Here is a 19,926-nt window from a genome sequence, read left to right as displayed (position 1 = left end):
AGGTCCCTGTCTCCCTTTATATCACCAGCGCACTCTCCATAGCCCATAGTCTTGTCAATGCTGTTTGGACAGCTTTCATGGGGCTGACCTCCTGCGGGTAATTAAAGGGACCAGATAACGGAGGAGAAATAAGCTGCAGTCTGTAATTAGCTGCGATAATGAACTGCGTAGGAAGTGTGCCTGCTGTCACAGGAGGCAAAGTGAGGGGGCAGGTGATGTTCCACCGGGCACACAGTAACATGATGTACCATCCTGGGAGCACAGCTTCCATCAGACTCGCCTTTCTGTAAATGACACCGAATGCTTTGTCTGAGGTTTGTGTGACCTTTTATTTGCACTTGAGGGGATTTTTTTAAAAGCTGAAATTCATTTGTAAGAATCTTTTTTTAATCATCTTCACCAGTAACAAACTTGATGTGCGTTCTTTATTTTCTCGATTTTATTAAATTTAGACAGTCAAGCAAGCAGCATTTTTAGGAGGAGCTGGGCAATGGCGAGACCCATATTTCTCTTACCTTTATGGGGTCAGTCTGTCCAAAAGTGTAAACACAGATCCTTTGTATAGGATAACACATGCAGCTTTACAACATTCATCTGGTGTTGGGTAGGAGTCCTTCTTTGCAACAGCAATTTAACAGTATAAACCTGCCCAATGGGAAGCACACCTGTCCTGTGCCACTTACAACTTAGTAGCGTATAGACAGCGGACAGAAGACTTAGGGATGCCACAAGGAGCGAAGTGCAGCCTGGCAAGTCTGACCCAAAAGGGAGGCTTTATGAAGAGGCAGACGTAGACCTTGCTCTCTTTCCTCCAGTCAACACACATCCACCACCTCCTGCGCTCAAGGACTCAGATCAGAGCAGAGCCGATCAAGTAAATTGATAATGGTCATCCAACACTGATCAAAGGTTGTGCAGCTCTAACACAAAGCTGGGGAAGCTTGATCTAGACTGTAGTAGAGAACAAAAGAAAAGAGCGCACAAACCTTGCGCATTACCTCAGTAAATTATTCATGTATTTATTAATAAGTTATACTTACAAGAGTAGCAGTAAAAAAGGCATATAACATCCAAAACCAACACCGTGTTAGACGACACATGCGAGTTCCATGCAGAAGGGAGATAAACTCTTGGTCAAACTGATGCGTTTCGAAGGGGGATCCCTTCTTCCTCAGAGCTTAAAAAACTGTAAAAGAGGATCTAAATGGTTTGCAGGAATGATCAATTTCCAGTATTGAAATGTTAACTGACAGCCTCACTGTTGTGTGTTTTCTATGTGTTCTTACTTCATAGGAGGCATTTTGCCACTATGTGTCAGCGTTTTAGTGTTTCAATCAGGGAACTGATCATTCCTGCAAACCATTTAGGTCCTCTTTTGCAGACTTTTAAGCTCTGAGGAAGAAGGGATCCCCCTTCGAAACGCGTCAGCTTGACCAAGAGCTTATCTCCCTTCTGCATGGAACTTGCACGTGTCGTCTAACCCTGTGTTGGTTTTGGATGTTATATGCCTTTTTTACTGCTACTCTTGTGAGAATAACTTATTAATAAATACATGAATGTTTTAGTGAGGTAATGCGCAAGGTTTGTGCGCTCTTTTCTTTTCTATTTCCTCCACCAGAACCTTTTCCTGCCGCCTTCACTGTACCTGACAGACGGGGAACCTGTCTTCTCATCAAACACGTCTATCCTGGGTGCCAGGGTCTTAAATAGACTCTACCTGACCCAAGTTGGCCACCAAAGTACATTGGGGTTTCCAGCATCCAATTGGAGGTGCCTCCTTGTGACCAAGAAAACTACAGAGGAACAACCAAGTTCCTCCCAACTTCCTCCCCCATCTGTGTAGCCATGGTGCTTGAGCACCACCTGCAGAGGAGACTATAGACTGCATATGCCTACACACACCTAAGATGTAACCATAAATATGCCTTCTGTAGAAGTGACGTTTTTAAACTGCAAGAAAAGGAGTGATTTCATGCTAGATACTTGCATGTCGTTGACCGATCTTTGCAGCATTAGGGCCTACAACTTATACACAACAATATAGTAAATGAGAACTCTGCAGAACTCGCATGTATAGTGAAAAAAAAAAAAAACTGTATCAAAAACAATATATCAAAACCGCAACCTATGCAAAACGATGCATCCATCTATCTTTACTTGCAGAGCAAATCATGCCCCATTCAGGGAATAAAGTATCCAAATCTAAAGCCATATCATTCAGGGAATAGTAAAGTGTTGCCATAATCACTGTACCTTTTGGGCCTCATGCATACAGTGTGTATGAATTTATGTAGGATGTTGCTGACAGCAAGATCTGCTGCTCCGTGTACACTAGCGCCAATGATTACACATTGTTGACCTATATATGTCGTGATGCCCTGAGCAGCGGTGGCCAGTACAGTTGATTAGTGCTGTCCATGGTGTAAATGTTGCTGCAAACGTCGATTTACACAGAATATTGCTGCCGCAAGACCCTAGGTATTATCCTAGACCCTGTGTGCACGAGGAGTAATAGTTACAGTGGTTATGGTATCCATTAGGGTTACAGTTCCCTGGACGTAATTGCTTTGGATATATAGACATGCTATATTTTGAATGTAGCATAATGAAGTACTGGATACATTTAACACCCATTGCTTTTTTTGATTTATTCATTATACAGAGCAAGCGCAGACATCATCTTTGTAAAATATATTGCTGTATGGTGTGTGATAAAAAGGGGTATCCTCTCTGAGATAATTACTGCTGCTGCTGTTACAATAATTCATTCAGTCTTTAGGTACTCTAAGCTCTGCATCCTGTATAGATTTAATTCCTATAACTGTACTGACTTTCCTACATTTTCTCTTCCTATACAGCTGAAGGAAAATCTGGAGCAGTCCATCGACCAGCTTAGAAGTCAGCGACTGTCCCGTCTATCTGAAGGAAGAAGTGCATCTCTGTCCAGCTTGTGTGCCAGTGATCTGGAGGCCCCAGCAGGTCTGTCTGGGATATAGTGTGCCCCCCTCTCCCCAAAATTAGTATTCCTTTCAGGTTTTTATATTTAATTCTAGTCCCTAACATTTATTAAAAATGCTTTCTAACCACAACACATAATCCCCATGAGCATGTAGCTTAAATCTCTTTGACTTATTTTTATAAAAAAATAACATTTGTACCAGACTTAAAGTGGTTCCAAAGTCAAAATGTTTTTTTTACCTTAATGCATTCCTTCAGGGGCGTACCTACAGGGGTCGCAGTTGCAACTCGGCCCTATGCTGCAGGGGGCCTGTGCGCCCCCTGTATGCCTGGATAGGAGGAGCAGCAGGGGCGGCTGCATATAGAGGAACCAGCCTCTCAATGTTTCTCCAGCTGCTGAATGTCTGTGGGAGGGAGAGGAGGAAAAGCAGGTATTCAGCGGTTGCATGGAGGAACATGGGAGATTGGTTCCTCTATATGCAGACACCCCCTTTGCTCCTCATATCCAGCTTTTCTTCTGAACACCCCCCCCCCCCCCCCCGAGTTCTTTCTCAGCCCCCCTTGTCCCCTACAGTTCTGCTAGGCTTCCCCATCCCCTCTCCCGCTTGCTGCTGCAGGGGATCTTCCAGAATGAAAAGCGGGAAAGGAGCTGTGTCATTTACCGACCCCTTATTTTTCTGAGTGGAAAGTCATTGATCCGTACTGAACCTTTACTATGCTTCAGTTTATGAATGGACGGGAAACTCTGTACAAAGCTCTTCCTGTCCATTCATTCTGTGAAATTGAGGTTTCAGAGATGGAGAGGGCTGTGTCCTCAATCTCCTTTCTCTGTCTGTCTGAGGTCTGTTTAGAGCCCTGAAATAAAAATAAATAAATGTGCACTGCCACTAATTGTGTCCCATGTAATAAAATGTTTATATAAAATGTTAGGCTGCTGCAATCACAAACAATCTGTGTTCATCACATGTAAACCGTAAAACCAAAATATATCGGGTGTTCCGCTACTAAAATGTCAAACACTTGCGTTCTCAACTCATACATATAAACTGAGACCACAATTATACCATTTCAGCAAAAAGTGTATATAGTATCATAAAAGTGTAAGACAAACTTACTATTCTATTAGAAGTGTTTCGCATGGTAAGCATAATAATAAGCTTTGGACCGCAAACACACTCCTCAATTCCAGTATTCCGGCTCTGATGTCACTGGCTCCTCCCCAAGCATATCGTCACGAATCACGTGATATCACTTCAAAAAAAATTTAACAGTAGTGAAAAAAAAAAGCAAAAAAAAAATAAAAACGACTGACACCAGTAGCGGATCTACCAGGGTCAAAAAGGTTGCAGCTGCCCACCACCGGGCTCAGACAGAAGGGCCCTGGTTGAGGGGCCCTTCATGGTTTCCTGCACTGGGGCTCTGAAGTTTCTAGTTATGCCATTGCATTCCCTGCATCAAGGTACAAAACGCCCACTAACTGTTCTACCCACTCCTTTAGCACTTGCCCGACTCCTTTCACCACTCCAGCAGTCCTGGTTTGTAAAAAGTAAACTTTATACTGAAATCATGCAAGTCTTTTGGGGCTCTCACCCTTCTTGACCACTCCAGACTTCCTCTGTGACCCCCAGCTGACAGAGCTGCCTCCAAAACCTAGATCCTGTGTCTTGATCTTCACCCTACGCTGGCGTTCAGTTCTCCCAACACATATGGTGTCTGAATGGGCAGATGGCAGTGTGTCTTTAAAATAAATGAAGTGACTGTCTGATTTCACACAATTGTTAGCATTCCCATTTCTCTGTTCTGTTGTCTGCATGTGTTCATTAAACTGTCCTTACATTTTATTTCCTGTCTCAGGATCCAGAAACCGACGCTTACAGCCAACCTCTCCTCTTAAGGACTACACAGAAGTGGGAGTTCAGCCACGGCGCCGTTCTCGATCAGCAGTGCGGTTTTTAGATGAAGTGGGAAACAATGGGCAGGTGAGGCAGCATGAAAAGATGAATAATAAAAAATGGCTCATTGGACCTGTTCACATTGGGATATGGGTGGAGCGTCTCTGTCACTGCATGGAAAAATAAAGATTTTTATTGTCTAATTTGAAAGCGTTTTTATGTATGCCAGGAATGGAGATGATAGAATTAGCTGGAGGGAAATGGGAGTGGTAAATGGATACAGGGGAGTGAAATATAAGCACATGGTGTTCATACATAGTACAATTTCCTTTAGATTTACCAATAACTGTACTGTGATGGTGTACCTAAAAAAAAATCTGGTCTATATATGGTCAGTCAGCTGGGAAAAGATTTTCAGAATTGTACCTTATATCTCTAAACGCCTATGATTTATAGGAGAGAGTTCTCCTGGCAACTGCCAAATCCAGACTCGTCCATCAGACTGCCAGACAAGAAGCGTGATTTGTTGCTCCAGAGAACACGTCTCCACTTCTCTAGAGTCCAGTGGCGGCGTGCTTTACACCACTGCATCCGACGCTTTGCATTGCACTTGGTGATGTAAGGCTTGGATGCAGCTGCTTTGCCGTGGAAACCCATTCTATGAAGCTCTCTACGAACTGTTTTGCTAATCTGAAGGCCACACCAAGTTTGGAGGACTCTAGCTATTGACTCTGCAGACAGTTGGCGACTTCTGCACACTGTGCGCTTCAGCATGTGCTGACCCTGCCCTGTCATGTGACGTGGCCTACCACTTGGTGGCTGAGTTGCTGTTGTTCCCAGTTGCTTCCACTTTGTTATAATCCCACTAACAGTTGAGCGTGGAATATTTAGTAGCCAGGAAATGTCACAGATGGACTTATTGCACAGGTGGCCACCTATCACGGGACCACGCTTGGAGTCACTGAGCTCCTGAGAGTGACCCATTCTTTCACAAATGTTTGTAGAAGCAGTCTGCATGCCTAGGGGCTTGATTGTATACACCTGTGGTCATGGAGGGGATTGGAACGCCTGAATCCAATGATTTGGAGGGCTGGCCCAATAAGTTTGGCAATATATTGTATGTTCTATATTTTTTGTATAGTTTTCATACCTGTATAGTTTTCATACCTGATTGTAGGACCACTTTGAAGAATAAGTAGATTTTAACAAGCTGCCCACACTGAAGTCCCCACTTCCTTCTCAACAAATTTATAAATGGAATCTCATAGCTGTCATACATTGAACTGTTCTCAGGTTGAAATAGACCACACTCTGCGCGTTATATCTACTTATCTGTGACTGCCATTTCTGTACATGCATGGGGCAAAACCGACAGATCCTTTATATGATATATTGATAACGTTTTGTTTACAATGCTTTTGGTCTAACTGTGTTCCAGCTTCATTCCCTGCATCAGTCCCTTCGAGATTTGAGCAGCGACCAACTCCGTCTGCATGATGACCTGGGCCGCGAGCTTGCACGGAGAAACAGGTACTCCTTTTCTGAAGTGCAGATCTAAATTTTTTTTTTTTTTTTTAATTTCTAAATTGGATTTGCTTTCTGTAGATCTGTATCCAAGCAAAATCCATATTACCCATATGCGTGTTTTTTCTTCCATAATATTTGTATTAACGATAAAAGACATGTACACGGACATAAAGAAAATTTGGCGATCAATTTCAAATGGTACAAGTAAATGATTGGAAAAACAAGGGTAACATATGCATCCACAACTGGACAATCAAAAACAATATGAAGACATCTAATTTAGATTAGAACTCTTGTCAGGTTTTTATTGCTGTCCATGCCCCCTTTAGGTATATTCACCCGCTCTTTGTCCTGTTTACCATTATCACTGAGAGCGAATGTAAACAAAATCCCAAATTTTGGGTTGTTCCTAGATTAGTAATAAAAGGGGATGACTTCCAATAGGGACACTAGTTCTGGTGACCTGGGGGGGTCCAAGGGATTCCCTTAATTTTGAAAGGATTTCCTCACGCTTCCTTTTTGGCTGTGGGACAGGAAGTGAAGGGAAATCTCCGAAATGGCACATAGATGGCGAAAAAACCCTCCTTTGCTCTATCCAAAGTGGAAATAAAAAGTTCTACCTAAGGGGTTCATCACCATGGGCTCAATCCATCATGTGTGTTTTTCCTGTTGATTGTAAATGTAGCCTGTGCTTTACTTAACGCTTCCTTTCCTCAGAAAAAACTGGTGATCCTGCTGGTCTTTTTTACTGTTTTGGTTATGACCACGCCAAGTACAGAGACAGATCTGTGCAGGCATGGTCAGTATGAACTCATCAGCATCTCATCTGAGCTAGAGGATGCCACACTAATGCACTACGTGCCTGTAGCCTTTTAGTCAGCCCCGTTGACATGCCCTCTCCTACTTGTTTTGAATGACTGTGGTTCCTAGCGGGAGCCTCACTGTCAGAACTGGTAGCCGGTAGTGGGTTGTATTGTAGTATGCAATGCAAAACTATGTTCCCTGGCAACCTATACTGCATAATGCTACCAGCCTGCCTGCAAATAGTAAGCACTAGAAACAAACGCTGTATTTGAACAAATGTCACTTTTACGGGAGGTTTAGAAATGATTTTTGTGTTGCCCAGTGTGATTTAAAAGAAAAAGTGACTTTTTAAATAACAAATGTATTGCCCTAAAAGTTATTTCTGCCCCTGTAGTATGGTGTTTATGCTGAGGGTGGGGGGAGGAGATTGCTGAGGGTGGGGGAATTAAAAAAAATTGGTTTTGTTTTTTTTTTGTTTTTTTTTATTAATGGATAAATTTACTTTTTAACAAAAAATAAATGCACGTTTTTATGCAGGTAAAAAAAGTGCATTTACTATTTTTTGTTTTAGGATCCTGGAAGGCGTTGCACCAGCGATCAACAGATTGCTGGTTCCGTGCAGGTCTCCTGCAAACTGTCAGTGTAATCTGTGTGCTCGTACCTCGGAGGAAGTCGATATAGTCTGACAGGAAGAATCAATGAACTACCACAGTGCTCGACAGCGCTGTGATAGTTCATTGAGAACTACAGGCCGACAGCAGCAAAGGCTGTTGGGACATGTAGTTTTCCATTCCCAGAACCCTGTGAATGAATGATGTGCTCGGGCAGGCGGAGCTCTGCATTGCCACTTCTTCTTTTTTTTTTTTTTTCTTCATGTTGACAGCTAGCGGGGGGGGGGGAGTTTCCCCCGCTAGCTGTCAAAACGGGATCAGGGGGTGCAGTGGCCTGACCCATAGTACATGTTACATGATGCGCCCTGAATTTGGGTTACGAAAGGTTAACTTATCCTTTTAAGTTATTGCTATCACATAGGGTGCCAAATGCCCCCTACTTGATAGCATAATGTAATGATGGGTTCTCTTTACCAAAATGTCAGGGGACTATGAGACCCATGATCTCTGGCCTGCCCTCCACTGACACGAACCATGACAGATCTTGCTCCATTAGCTTCTCCCTTGGCTACAAGCAGAAAGGGAAAAGACAGCCAAACCTGGAAGTGACATAATACACCCTGCTTCTGTGTTTATTCGCTGTAGGGAGATCACAGAAGACCTGTTCGCTGGTATCCCTCTGTTCTGCTCACCAACACCAGCCATGCCGGTACTGTAGGTGGGACACCTGAGCCTGGGATATGTGAAGGGGGCAATCAGGCAGGGGGTGAGGCCTTTGACAGGCTGTGGAAGTGATCAGGCAGCTTTACAGCTGCCCAAATTGCTTCCATGTGAAAGTCTATTGCCTGCTCTACAAATTCAGACAGCCCCGACTGCTAAAGCAGTTATCACTGCATTTAAAATCCTTACCAGCTGCCATTTTTATACTGCACTGGCAGACAAGTGATTAAAGCCCCAACCGGTTGACTGAAGAAGCCACCACCCTATTGTGGTGCTGCTCAACATGGCATAATGCCAAGGCACTGGTCATGTGATCTCAGAGCTGCGGTATAGTATGGGAAGGGGATCATGTTTCGGGAAGGGGATCAGGTTTCGGGGAGGAGGGCTTCTTAATTCAGAGTAGGCCAGCTTTAATATGGTTCACGGAGAGTGCAACCTTTAATTCTGAAAGCAGTCAAGTGATCTCTTCACAGGGTGTTGTGACAGGAACAATGACAGCTGTGCTGCAGTGTGCTACTATTGTAAGATTAGTTTTAGGAAGATCAATGTGGAGGTTCTCTGGCTGGATTCTGCTATTGATCAAGGCTGCATTGTGGTACATTTTCAAATTTTTCTACTAGGACTGATGCTGAGACAAAGAGAGCCCTAGAAGAGTTATCTACCCGCTTGAACGAGAGCCAGCACCAGGAGACGGTGAGTGTTGCAGCGTAGGAGAGCCCGCTCCCAGGCTAGAGGGTATATTTTTATGATGTGACAGGAGAGGCGTTCTCATTACTGACATTTATCTACAATTTCTGCGTGGCTCCTGTGTGTGGGAAGCCTGTCACTTCCAGCATTGTGGATTGATTGAGCACCTGACAACAAGTGTTGTTGTCTGTTCATGTTCTCCGCACGTTATTGCTTTTCACTCCATGAGAGCTTCTTGTCACAGGCTGATGTACTGAAAACACGTTACAGCCATTACTGAATAATCCTGTCATCTGCTCCAATTGTCGGGGCTGTCTGCGTACAGCTTCCTCAAATACAAAATGTCATATGTCTGGCAAGATGGCTGCACTCCTGCCACGTCCAGAGATCAGTATATGACTGTCAGTGAAACTGCTGTGGGCTCTCCAGAGATCAGTGTATGCCTGTGAGTGCAACTAATATGGCTTTGTCGAATATTTTGTTACAGCATGCAGTGTGGTAATAGTTGGAGGATTATTATTAGTAGTAGTACTGTCCCATCATTTACTTATTATTATTATGATACAGTATTTATAAAGCGCCAATAGTTCACTCAGCGCTGTACATTACAAAGGGGGACAGAACATGTGACAGAACAATAACAATACAATACAAAATATGAGGGGATTGAGGGCCCTGCTCCTTGGAGCTTACAATCTAGGAGGGAGGGGACAGTGGCACAGGGGGATGGAGTGGTAGGAAGAGTGGAGGAGGTCGGCAAGTTAGCAGGGGGTGGGGTAGGCTTCCCTGAAGAGGTGGGTTTTCAGGGTGCGCCTAAAGGAGAGGAGAGTAGGTGATAATCTGATTGGTTGGGGCAGGAAGTTCCAGAGGATGGGTGACACCCTGGAGAAGTCCTGGAGGTGGGCATGGGAGGAGGAGACCAGGGAACTAGAGAGGAGGAGGTCTTGTGAGGAGCGGAGTGTGCGTGTTAAGTGGTACTTGGATATTAGGTCAGTGATGTAGTTCGGGGCAGTATGGTGGACAGCTTTGTACGTCAGTGTTAGGATTTTGAATTTGATCCGTTGCGCAATCAGAAGCCAGTGGAGGGATTGGCAGAGGGGGGTGGCAGAGACGGAGCGGTTGGAAAGGTGAATGAGTCTGGCAGCCGTACTCAGGATCGACTGAAGCGGGGACGACCAGCGGCGAGGCAGGCCAGTGAGGAGGGAGTTGCAGTAGTCGAGTCGTGATATGATGAGGGAGTGGATGAGCTGTTTAGTGGTTTCTGGAGTTAGGAACGTGCGGATTTTGGCGATGTTGCGGAGGTGGAGTCTGCATGAGTTTGTTAAAGATTGGACTTGGGGCTGGAAGGATAGGTTGGAGTCCAGAATGACACCAAGTACTCTGGCTTGCGGGGCGGGTTTGATGGTGGCGTTGTTGGACGTGATGGAGAAGTCAATGTTACTTTGTAATAGTAACAATGAAAACCACCTATAAAACAATACTAAATGAGACTGATGACCAGATGACACAATTGCTCCGGTATTGCAGCCTTTACAATCCTTACATTTTGTCTTCAACAATTTACCTCTCCGTGAATCAAATTCCTTGTGTCCCATTGGTGCTTGCAGGTGTCTGAGCGGGTACAGAGGCGGCTGCAGCAGTTGGAGAAGGAGATGAGGGTGGAGAGGCAGCAGGCAGACAGCCGGCAGGAGCAGCTGGGTCACGTGTCCACGCAGCTCCAAGAGGTAAAAATCCACAAATCCCCTTAACCCCTTCACGCCTGAGGGTAAAACAAATCTTAACACCTAAGCACAATTTTGCAACTTTGACATGTGTTAGTAAAACCGTACATTTCATCACAACTACTTTGTACATCCAGGTGAATTATACCGTGTTTTTTTCAGGACAGATTGGGCTTTTATTTGGTGGTAAATGGTAACGGATATCTCCAGATTTTGTTTTTTTTCTTATCAAAGGAAAACTGGGCCAAAATAGTAAAAAAAAAAAAAATATTTTTTTTTAATGTAGCTGTGTGTTCCTTGTTACTTCCATAACCTACCACCAAATATTAACCCAAAATAAAATTCTCCAGCTCTTGACAATTGCAGTGATACCATATATGTGTATGCTGTTTGTTGTTTGTACCTGTAGTACAGCCCAGAAACAATAGTGCAAATTTTTTTTTTGTTTCTTTTGCCTAAAACACACTGACACTAACTGACACTGATACCAATTTAAAAAAAAAAAAAAATCCTGACCTTTGACCCAAACACTAACCCTGGCACTGAACTAGAACAAACCTTGATGTAGGTATATTTTCTTTTATTTTTTAACCACTTGCCCTCCTGAGGATTTACCCCCCTTCCTGACCAAGCCATTTTTTTGCGTTACGGCGCTGCGTTCTTTTAACTGACAATTGCTCGGTCATGCAACGCTGCACCCAAATGAGATTTATGTCCTTTTTTCCACACAAATTGTCCCAATACGTGTAAATTAATTGGTTTACGTAAAAGTTATAGTGTTTACAAATGATGGTATATATACTGGGATTGTATTTTTTTTTTTTAACAAATAATGGCGATCAGCAACATATAGCGGGACTGCGGCGGGCATTCTGACACTGGAGGGAACTGACACCAATACAGTGATCAGTGCATAAAAAAAAAAAAAAAGCACCGACATTGTAGTAATGGCACTGGGCAGGAAGGGGTTAACATGAGGGGCGATCAAAGGGTTTGCTGTGTGCGTTTTACTGGAGGACAGTGTGTTGGTGCTTCACTGCAAGCTCTGGATGGCTGTGCTGTGTGTTTTGTGTATGGGGGGGCTGGAAGATACCAAGTTTGCATATGGGGGGGCTGGAAGATATTAAGTTTGCATATGGGGGGGCTGGAAGATATTAAGTTTGCATATGGGGGGGCTGGAAGATATTAAGTTTGCATATGGGGGGGCTGGAAGATATTAAGTTTGCATATGGGGGGGCTGGAAGATATTAAGTTTGCATATGGGGGGGCTGGAAGATATTAAGTTTGCATATGGGGGGGGCTGGAAGATATTAAGTTTGCATATGGGGGGGGCTGGAAGATACCAAGTTTGTCTATAAAGGGGGGGGGCAACCCCCCCATACGCAAATCTGGTATCATTCAATTAGTCCCCCCAACCCACATATGTAAATTTGGTGTCTTCCGCCCCATATGTAAAATTGGTAGCTTCCAACCCCTCCCTTTAAACGTGGTATCCTCTGCCATCCTCTTGCCCCATATACAAACTTGGTATCTTCCGACTCCATATGCAAGCTTGCGATCTTCTCCTCATGTAAACATAGTATCTTACATCTTCCCCCCCCCCCCGTATGCAAACTTGATATCTCCTGACCCCCCCCCATATGCAAACGGTATCTTCCATAACCCCCCATATCAAAACTTGTTGTTCTCTGCCCCACCCCTCCTCATATGCAAACTTGGTATCTGGGGGTGGGTGGGGAGTGGGAAGATACCAAGTTTGCGCGTAGGGGGAAGGGAATGTGAGGACACTGAGCCCCCCCCCCAGCAAACTTCCTACCTTCCAACCCACCATATGCAAAATTAATATCTTGCAACCCCTCCCTTATAGTAATATGTGGTATCCTCCCATATGCATACTTGGTATCTTCCGACGCCCCCCCCCTTTCCTCAGTATGCAACCTTGGTATCTTGCGCCCCCCGCCATATGCAAACTTGGTATCTTTCAATCGCTTCTCGGCCTTTTGGCTAAGATCAAGTGTAGTATCTGTTCTTATCAGTGTCCAGTGGGGGTGCTCCCGACCATTCTAGCTTTGCGGGGATGGTTGTTGTATAGTACCCTCACTGGTATGATGGGGGTCTGGATGGCTATTACGGGGGGAACAGAAACCGGGGAGCGCCACAAGTTAAGCTGGGGCCCTGGGGTAATTCCCCTTTGGAACGTCTGAAGGACCCAGTACCTCCTGATTTGGACGGATCTACCTTGGTCTGGCCAGGGGCTGGGAAGGCAGAGAGTCCGCAAACTAGGTGCCCCCTGAGTAGTCGCCTCAGGGGTGCTCTGAGTAGCACTTGGGTGTGGGACCCCACGTTGTGAATGAGCACATGGTCACCGAGTTTAAATACTTTTTGCACTGCGCCTCTAGGACCGGGCCTTTTGGTCAAGTTCTGGGCAATTTTTTTGCTACAGGCCTCAGGGTCTGGTCAGTGCACAATTTGGGCACGACACTTTTTATTATTTTTATAGATTTATTTATTTATTTATTTATTTATTTTTCCTTCACCCCACGTTTGTCACTTTTTACTTTTGTGTGTGTTTTTCACAGGATGGAGGGTGTGGGTCCTCGGGCCTGCCCTGAAGTCTAGGGGGAGGATGTGTGGCCATACGGTTCCTTCCTCCCCTGTCCCTAGGGGGTTTTCTCTTCGGGAGAACCCCCTGGCCTAGTACTGGATGTCCGGCTTCGGCTGGACATAAGGAACGGTGGTCCACCAGGCCTTTTGGCCAGGAGGACCAAATGGGAACTCTGTCCCTGTCAGGAGCTTCGTGCCCCGGGGGATCAGGGTAGCGGTCCAACCCCTTCGGGGGTAGGACAAAGCACACCCTTAAGTGCACTTTTTGTGTGGTGTTTTGCACTTGCACTTTTTTGTGAACACTTACGGGTTTTTTCGTTATAGTTGCACGTTTGCGGACTTATAAAAAAAAGATCTTTCAACCCTCTCTCATATGCACACTTGGTATCTTCCGACAAACCCTCACTGCATTTGCAAACTTGGTATCTTCCGACTCCCACTCCATAGGCAAAGTTGGTATCTTCGAACCCCTCCCCCCCCTTCCCCAATATGCAGGCTTGATATCTCCTGACCCCCCCTTCCCCATATGCAATCTTGTTATCTCTTGCCCCACCCCTCCTCATGTGAACTTGGTATCTGGGGGTGGGTAGTGGGAAGATACCAAGGTTTCGTGCTTGGGGGAGGGAATGAGAAGACACTACACCCCCAAAGCAAACTTCTTATCTTTCAACCCACCATATGCAAAATTGATATCTTTTAACCCCCCCCCCACCATATGCAAACTTAGTATATTCCGACCCCCCTCCATTAGCACACTTTGCCTATGATGAGGGGTTCGGAAGATACCAAGTGTGCTTATGGGGGGGGGGGTGATGGAAGATACCATGTTTGAATATAGGAGAGGGTCCAGAAGACACCAAATTTGCATATTGGGGACGGGTTGGAGGGTGCCAGTTTTTCATATGAGGGCCCTCCCTTATAGTCAAATGGCATCTTTCAACCACCCACCCAACACCCCGGCGCAAACTTGGTATTCAAAAACGTCCGACCCCCGTCAATTTGCAAGGGGTCAGTAGATACCAAGTTTGCATTCAGTCGGAAAATATACCAATTTTGCATATCGGGCGGAAGATACCAAATCTATTTTGGTATCTAATCAGAAGATACCATTTTTGCGTATGGGGGGGGTTGCCTCATTTATAGACAAACGTGATGCCTTTCAACACCCCCCCCATTCGCACACTTGGTATCTCCCAGCCCCTACCCCCCCACCATACGCAAACTTGATATCTTCCAGCCCTCCCCCCATATGCAAACTTGGTATTTTCTAATACCATATGGAAGGGGTTAGAAGATACCAAGTTTGCATTGTACATAAGAGGGGGTTGACGGAGGATATCACGTTTGACTATAGGGGAGGGCCCTCTTGTATATGCAAAACTAGTATCTTCCAACCCCTCCCACCAACTTGGTTTCTTCCGGCCCCTTTCTTATATTCAAAAATGGTATCTTACATACCCCCTCCCCCCCCCAGATACACATGGTATCTTCTGACCCACTCATCATAGGCAAACTTTGTATCTTCAGACACATACTATGTTGTACTATGTTCTGACAACTCTTCTTGCCCATTTTACGCAAGCTTAGTATCTTTCAACCCCTCCCTTTATATTCAAACATGGTATTTTCCTCCACCTCTATTCACAAACGTGATATCAACCGCCAACCCTCTCGCCCCTCCCATACGTTAAGGTGGCATTCTCCAAAGCCTCCCCCCCCTCCCCAATATGCAAACGTGGCAATTTCTGACCCCTACCCCATCCGTAAACTTTGTATCCTCTGCCCCTCCTTTATGGTGAAGCGTTTGTTTCTTCCAACCCCCCCCCATACACAAATCTGGTATCTTCCAATCCCCCCCCCCACCACACACATATATGTAAATTTGGTATCTTCCGCACCATATGCAAAATTAGTATATTTTACAACCCTCCCCCCTTTTCCCCAATATGCAAGATTGGTATCTTCTGACCCCTTCCCCTCAGGTACGCAAACTTTGTATCTTCCAACCCCCCCTACCCCCTCCCTTATAGTCAAAAGTGGTATCCTCTACCACAACACGAAAGGGTGTTGGAAGATACCATGTTTGCGTATGGGGGTTGAAAGATACCAAGTTCGTCTATAAGGGAGGCAACCCCCCCATATGCAAATCTGGTATCTTCCAATTCTTCCCCCCCCCCCCATATGTAAATTTTGTATCTTCTGCCTCATATGCAAAATTGGTATCTTCTGACACCCTCATATTCAAACTTAGTACCTTCCGACATCCCCCCCCCCCCAATATGCAAACTTGGTATCTTCCGTCATTGCCCCCCCAATGTGCAACCTTGTCTTTTTCTGACATCCCCCCCCCCAATAAGCACACTTGGTATCCTCCGACCCCTCCCTTATAGTCAAAAAATAGTATCTTTTAACAACGCCACCCCCTTATATGCAAACTTTGTATCTTCACCCCCTTATATGCAAACTTGGTATCGTCTGACCCGCTCCCTTATAGTCAAACATGGTATTTTCCTTTCCCCACAAATGCAAACTTGATATCTTTTGCCCCAACTTGTTACTTTCTGTCGCCCCCCCCCCTTCCCCCATATGCAAACTTGGTATCGTTTGACACTCTCCTTCACCCCCATATGCAAACTTGGTACCTTCTGACCCCTCCCTTATAGTCAAAAATAGTATCTTCTGACAACTCCACCCCTCCCCCTCATGTATAAATTTGGTATCTTCAACCCCATATGCAAACTTGCCATCCTCTGGCCCCACCCCCCTCCCCATATGCAGGCTTGGTATCTTCTTACCCCTTTTACACAAACTTGGTATCTTCCAAATCCTCTCTTATATTCAAACATAATATTTTACTCCACCCCTATTCACAAACATGGCATCAACCACCAACCCCCTCCCCACTGCCCCTCTTATACGCTACGGTGGTATCCCCCGAAGCCCCCCTGCCCACATGCAAATGTGGCATTTTCTAAAGCTCTCCTGAAAGAAAACTTGGTATCCTCTGACCCCTCCCTTAGTGAACCTTTTGTATATTCTGACCCACCTACATATGCAGACTTGGTAAATTCCATCCTCCACCCCCCCAATGCAAACTTGGTATCTTCTGACCCACCCCCCCGCTTTATATGCAAACTTGGTATCTTCCGCCCCCCACCCCCCAAATATGTGCAAACGTGGTACATTCCGACCACTCCCTTATAGTCCAAATGTGCTTTCTCCTGAGCCCCCCCCCCCCCTCCCATACGCACAAAATTGGTTTCTTTACCACCATATGCATACTTGGTACCTTTTGACATCCCCCGATATGCAAACTTGGTATCTTCTGACCCACTCCCTTATAAGTGTAGTATCTTCCTTCCATCGCATATGCATACTTGATATCGTTTGACCTTTTTTCAAATGTGTTTTTTTTTCCGTTCCCCCCCCCCCCCCCCCAAATCTGCTTTCGACAAACCCCCTCCCCCTTGCCATATGCAAAGTTGGTATCTTCTAACCCCACCATTATAGTCATGCATGGTATCTTCCGTCCCTCCCCCATATGGATACTTGGTATCTTCCAATACCATATGGAAGTGGGTTGGAAGATACCAAGTTTGCATATGAAGGGGCTGGATGATATCAAGTTTGAGTATGGAGGGTTGAAAGATACCACGTTTGTCTATAAGGGAGGTGACCCCCCCATACGCAAATATGGTATGTTCCAACCCACCCCTCCCTCCATATGTAAGTTTGGTATCTTCCGCTCCATATGCAAACTTGGTATTTTCCGACCCCCCCCCCCCCCCCCCCCCCCCATATGCAAACTTGGTATCTTCCGACCCCTTCCCTTTACATACACAAACTTGGAAGAAGCCACATTTAATGATAAAGGGGTTGGAAAATATCAAGTTTTCATATGGAAGGGGGTCGGAAGATACCAAGTTTGCGTATGGGGGGGGTGAAAGATATCAAGTTTGTGTATTGGGGGTTGGAAGATACCACGTTTGACTATAAGGGAGGCAACCCCCATACGCAAAACTGGTATCTTCTGACCCCTCCCCCTACATGCAAACTTTTGTGTCTTCCCTTCACATACACAAAATTAGCAAATACTATGTTTGACACCCATAATGTAAACTTGGTATCTTCCGACCACCCTATGTGCAAACTCTAGATCTACCGACCCCTTCCCTTCACATAAACGTCAAACATAGTATCTTCTAATTTTGTGTAATTATAAGAAAGGGGTCAGAAAATACCAAATTTGCAAATGAAAGGGGGTCGGAAGATATCAAGTTTGCGTATGGGGGTGAAGACACCACGTTTGACTGTAAGGAAGGGCCCCCTCACATGAAAAACTGGTATCTTCCTACCCCTCCCCACATATGCAAACTTGGTGTCTTCCGCCCCCCCCCATACACAAACTTAGTATATTCCGTCTCCCCTTCCCCCCCATCCGACCCCTCCCTCATCATACGTGAACTTGGTATCTTCCATCCACCCACCCCCCATAAGGAAACCTGGTATTGTTCGAGCCCCCCCATATACAGACTTGGTATCTTCCGACGCCCCCCCCCCCCCTTCACCTCCATATGCACATTTTGGTACTTTTTGACACTCGCCCATTTCTCCCCTCCTATATGCAAGCTTGGTATCTTCTTGCCCCTTATACGCAAGCTTGGTATGTTCCAACCCATCAATTATATTCAAACGTGTTATTTTCCTCCACCCCTATTCACAAACGTGGTATCAATCGTGGCATTTTTTGACACCCCCCAACGCTAACGTGGTACTTCTGACCCCTACCCCATCCGCAAACTTGGTATCTTCTGACCCCTCCCTTATGGTGAAATGTTTGTATCTTCCGATCCCCTCCATATGCAGACTTGGTAACCTCCGCCCTTCCCCCCACATACACAAACTTTGTATTTTCCAACCCCCCTTCCCCCATACGCAAACTTGCCATTCCCTGACATTCTCCCGTCCCCCATATGCAAACTTGGTATCTCCTGATCCCTCCCCAAAATTCAGACATGGTATTTTCTGCTCTTCTGCCCACCTATACACAAACGTGGTATGTTCTATATAAACCATATAAATGCTGCGCTACATTCAAAAATAAAAGTGAATGTGGAATCCAATGACATAAATCAATATAGTGACAATAAAAAACCATATAAATGCTGCACTACATACAAACTAATTAAAGTGAATGTGGAATTAAATAACTTAAATAAAATAATAACAATAATAATAAATATAATAAAAAATGTGCTTAGTGATAACACAAAAAATGATGGCAAAACACAAACTAAAATCAATACGCATGTGCATAAAAATGCACATACATATATTACATCACACGTGCAAAATGTGAAGTGAAGTTAAATCTAAATAATACACGCAAAACTCAAAGTCCAATAATGGAATATTAAGGTGAAAAAAGTCCAATAATGGAATATTAAAAGTGAAAAAATTTTGGTTTTGGTAAACTGTGTTTCCAATATGCTGTAAGGTGACCACAGGTGAAACAAAACGTGCAGGTATCTGGGTGTAGATAACTTGTGAATCCAACCACCTTCTGGATTAGCCTCTCACCTCATCTCTTCGACCCTTGCGGGTCACAGAGCAGTATGGATCTCTCTCACAGATCCTCCAGGCACCACAGCACTCCAAAACCACTTCTCAGGATACAATATTCCCACTCAGCTCTTCTCCAAGTGTAGATGAAATATCACTTTCCCAGAATAAAACAAATGGATCCTCCCATAGTGTAGTAAGTTTATTATACCATAGGAACATCACATGTATAATACAAAAGCACTCACGTAGCAGCCAGTCCACATTAAACCCTCATGCTCTCAAATGAGGATATGTGTATGTAAGTTGGGTGTACAGCTGAGTCCACAGGTGTACCAAGATGGCCGCCACGCCGGAAATACGTCACCGCGCTACGCCGACGCGTTACGTCACAATATCACGTGACTTCATCAGGGCTCTGATGAAGTCACGTGATATTGTGACGTAACGCGTCGGCGTAGCGCGGTGACGTATTTCCGGCGTGGCGGCCATCTTGGTACACCTGTGGACTCAGCTGTACACCCAACTTACATACACATATCCTCATTTGAGAGCATGAGGGTTTAATGTGGACTGGCTGCTACGTGAGTGCTTTTGTATTATACATGTGATGTTCCTATGGTATAATAAACTTACTACACTATGGGAGGATCCATTTGTTTTATTCTGGGAAAGTGATATTTCATCTACACTTGGAGAAGAGCTGAGTGGGAATATTGTATCCTGAGAAGTGGTTTTGGAGTGCTGTGGTGCCTGGAGGATCTGTGAGAGAGATCCATACTGCTCTGTGACCCGCAAGGGTCGAAGAGATGAGGTGAGAGGCTAATCCAGAAGGTGGTT

At 45.0% G+C, this 19,926-nt stretch overlaps 1 protein-coding gene and 1 pseudogene across 2 annotated transcripts in view; both read left to right on the top strand.

Annotated features, from left to right (window-relative positions):
• Positions 1-19,926, top strand: part of CEP128 (centrosomal protein 128) — a 236,501-nt gene that overhangs the window by 40,780 nt on the left and 175,795 nt on the right. For both annotated transcript variants that reach the window (XM_089661384.1, XM_089661383.1), the window contains exons 4-8: positions 2,859-2,979; positions 4,813-4,937; positions 6,289-6,380; positions 9,133-9,205; positions 10,807-10,923. In XM_089661384.1, coding sequence (XP_089517510.1) covers positions 2,859-2,979; positions 4,813-4,937; positions 6,289-6,380; positions 9,133-9,205; positions 10,807-10,923 — 528 coding nt within the window. The remainder of the gene's footprint in view (positions 1-2,858; positions 2,980-4,812; positions 4,938-6,288; positions 6,381-9,132; positions 9,206-10,806; positions 10,924-19,926) is intronic.
• LOC149436852 (U2 spliceosomal RNA) lies at positions 12,905-13,064 on the top strand (annotated as a pseudogene).

The sequence above is a fragment of the Staurois parvus genome, unplaced genomic scaffold (assembly GCF_062004578.1).
Source record: "Staurois parvus isolate SC_StPar_1 unplaced genomic scaffold, SC_StPar_1.0 ptg001330l, whole genome shotgun sequence".
NCBI classification, from domain to species: domain Eukaryota; kingdom Metazoa; phylum Chordata; class Amphibia; order Anura; family Ranidae; genus Staurois; species Staurois parvus.
This window is presented reverse-complemented; position numbering and strand designations above follow the sequence as displayed.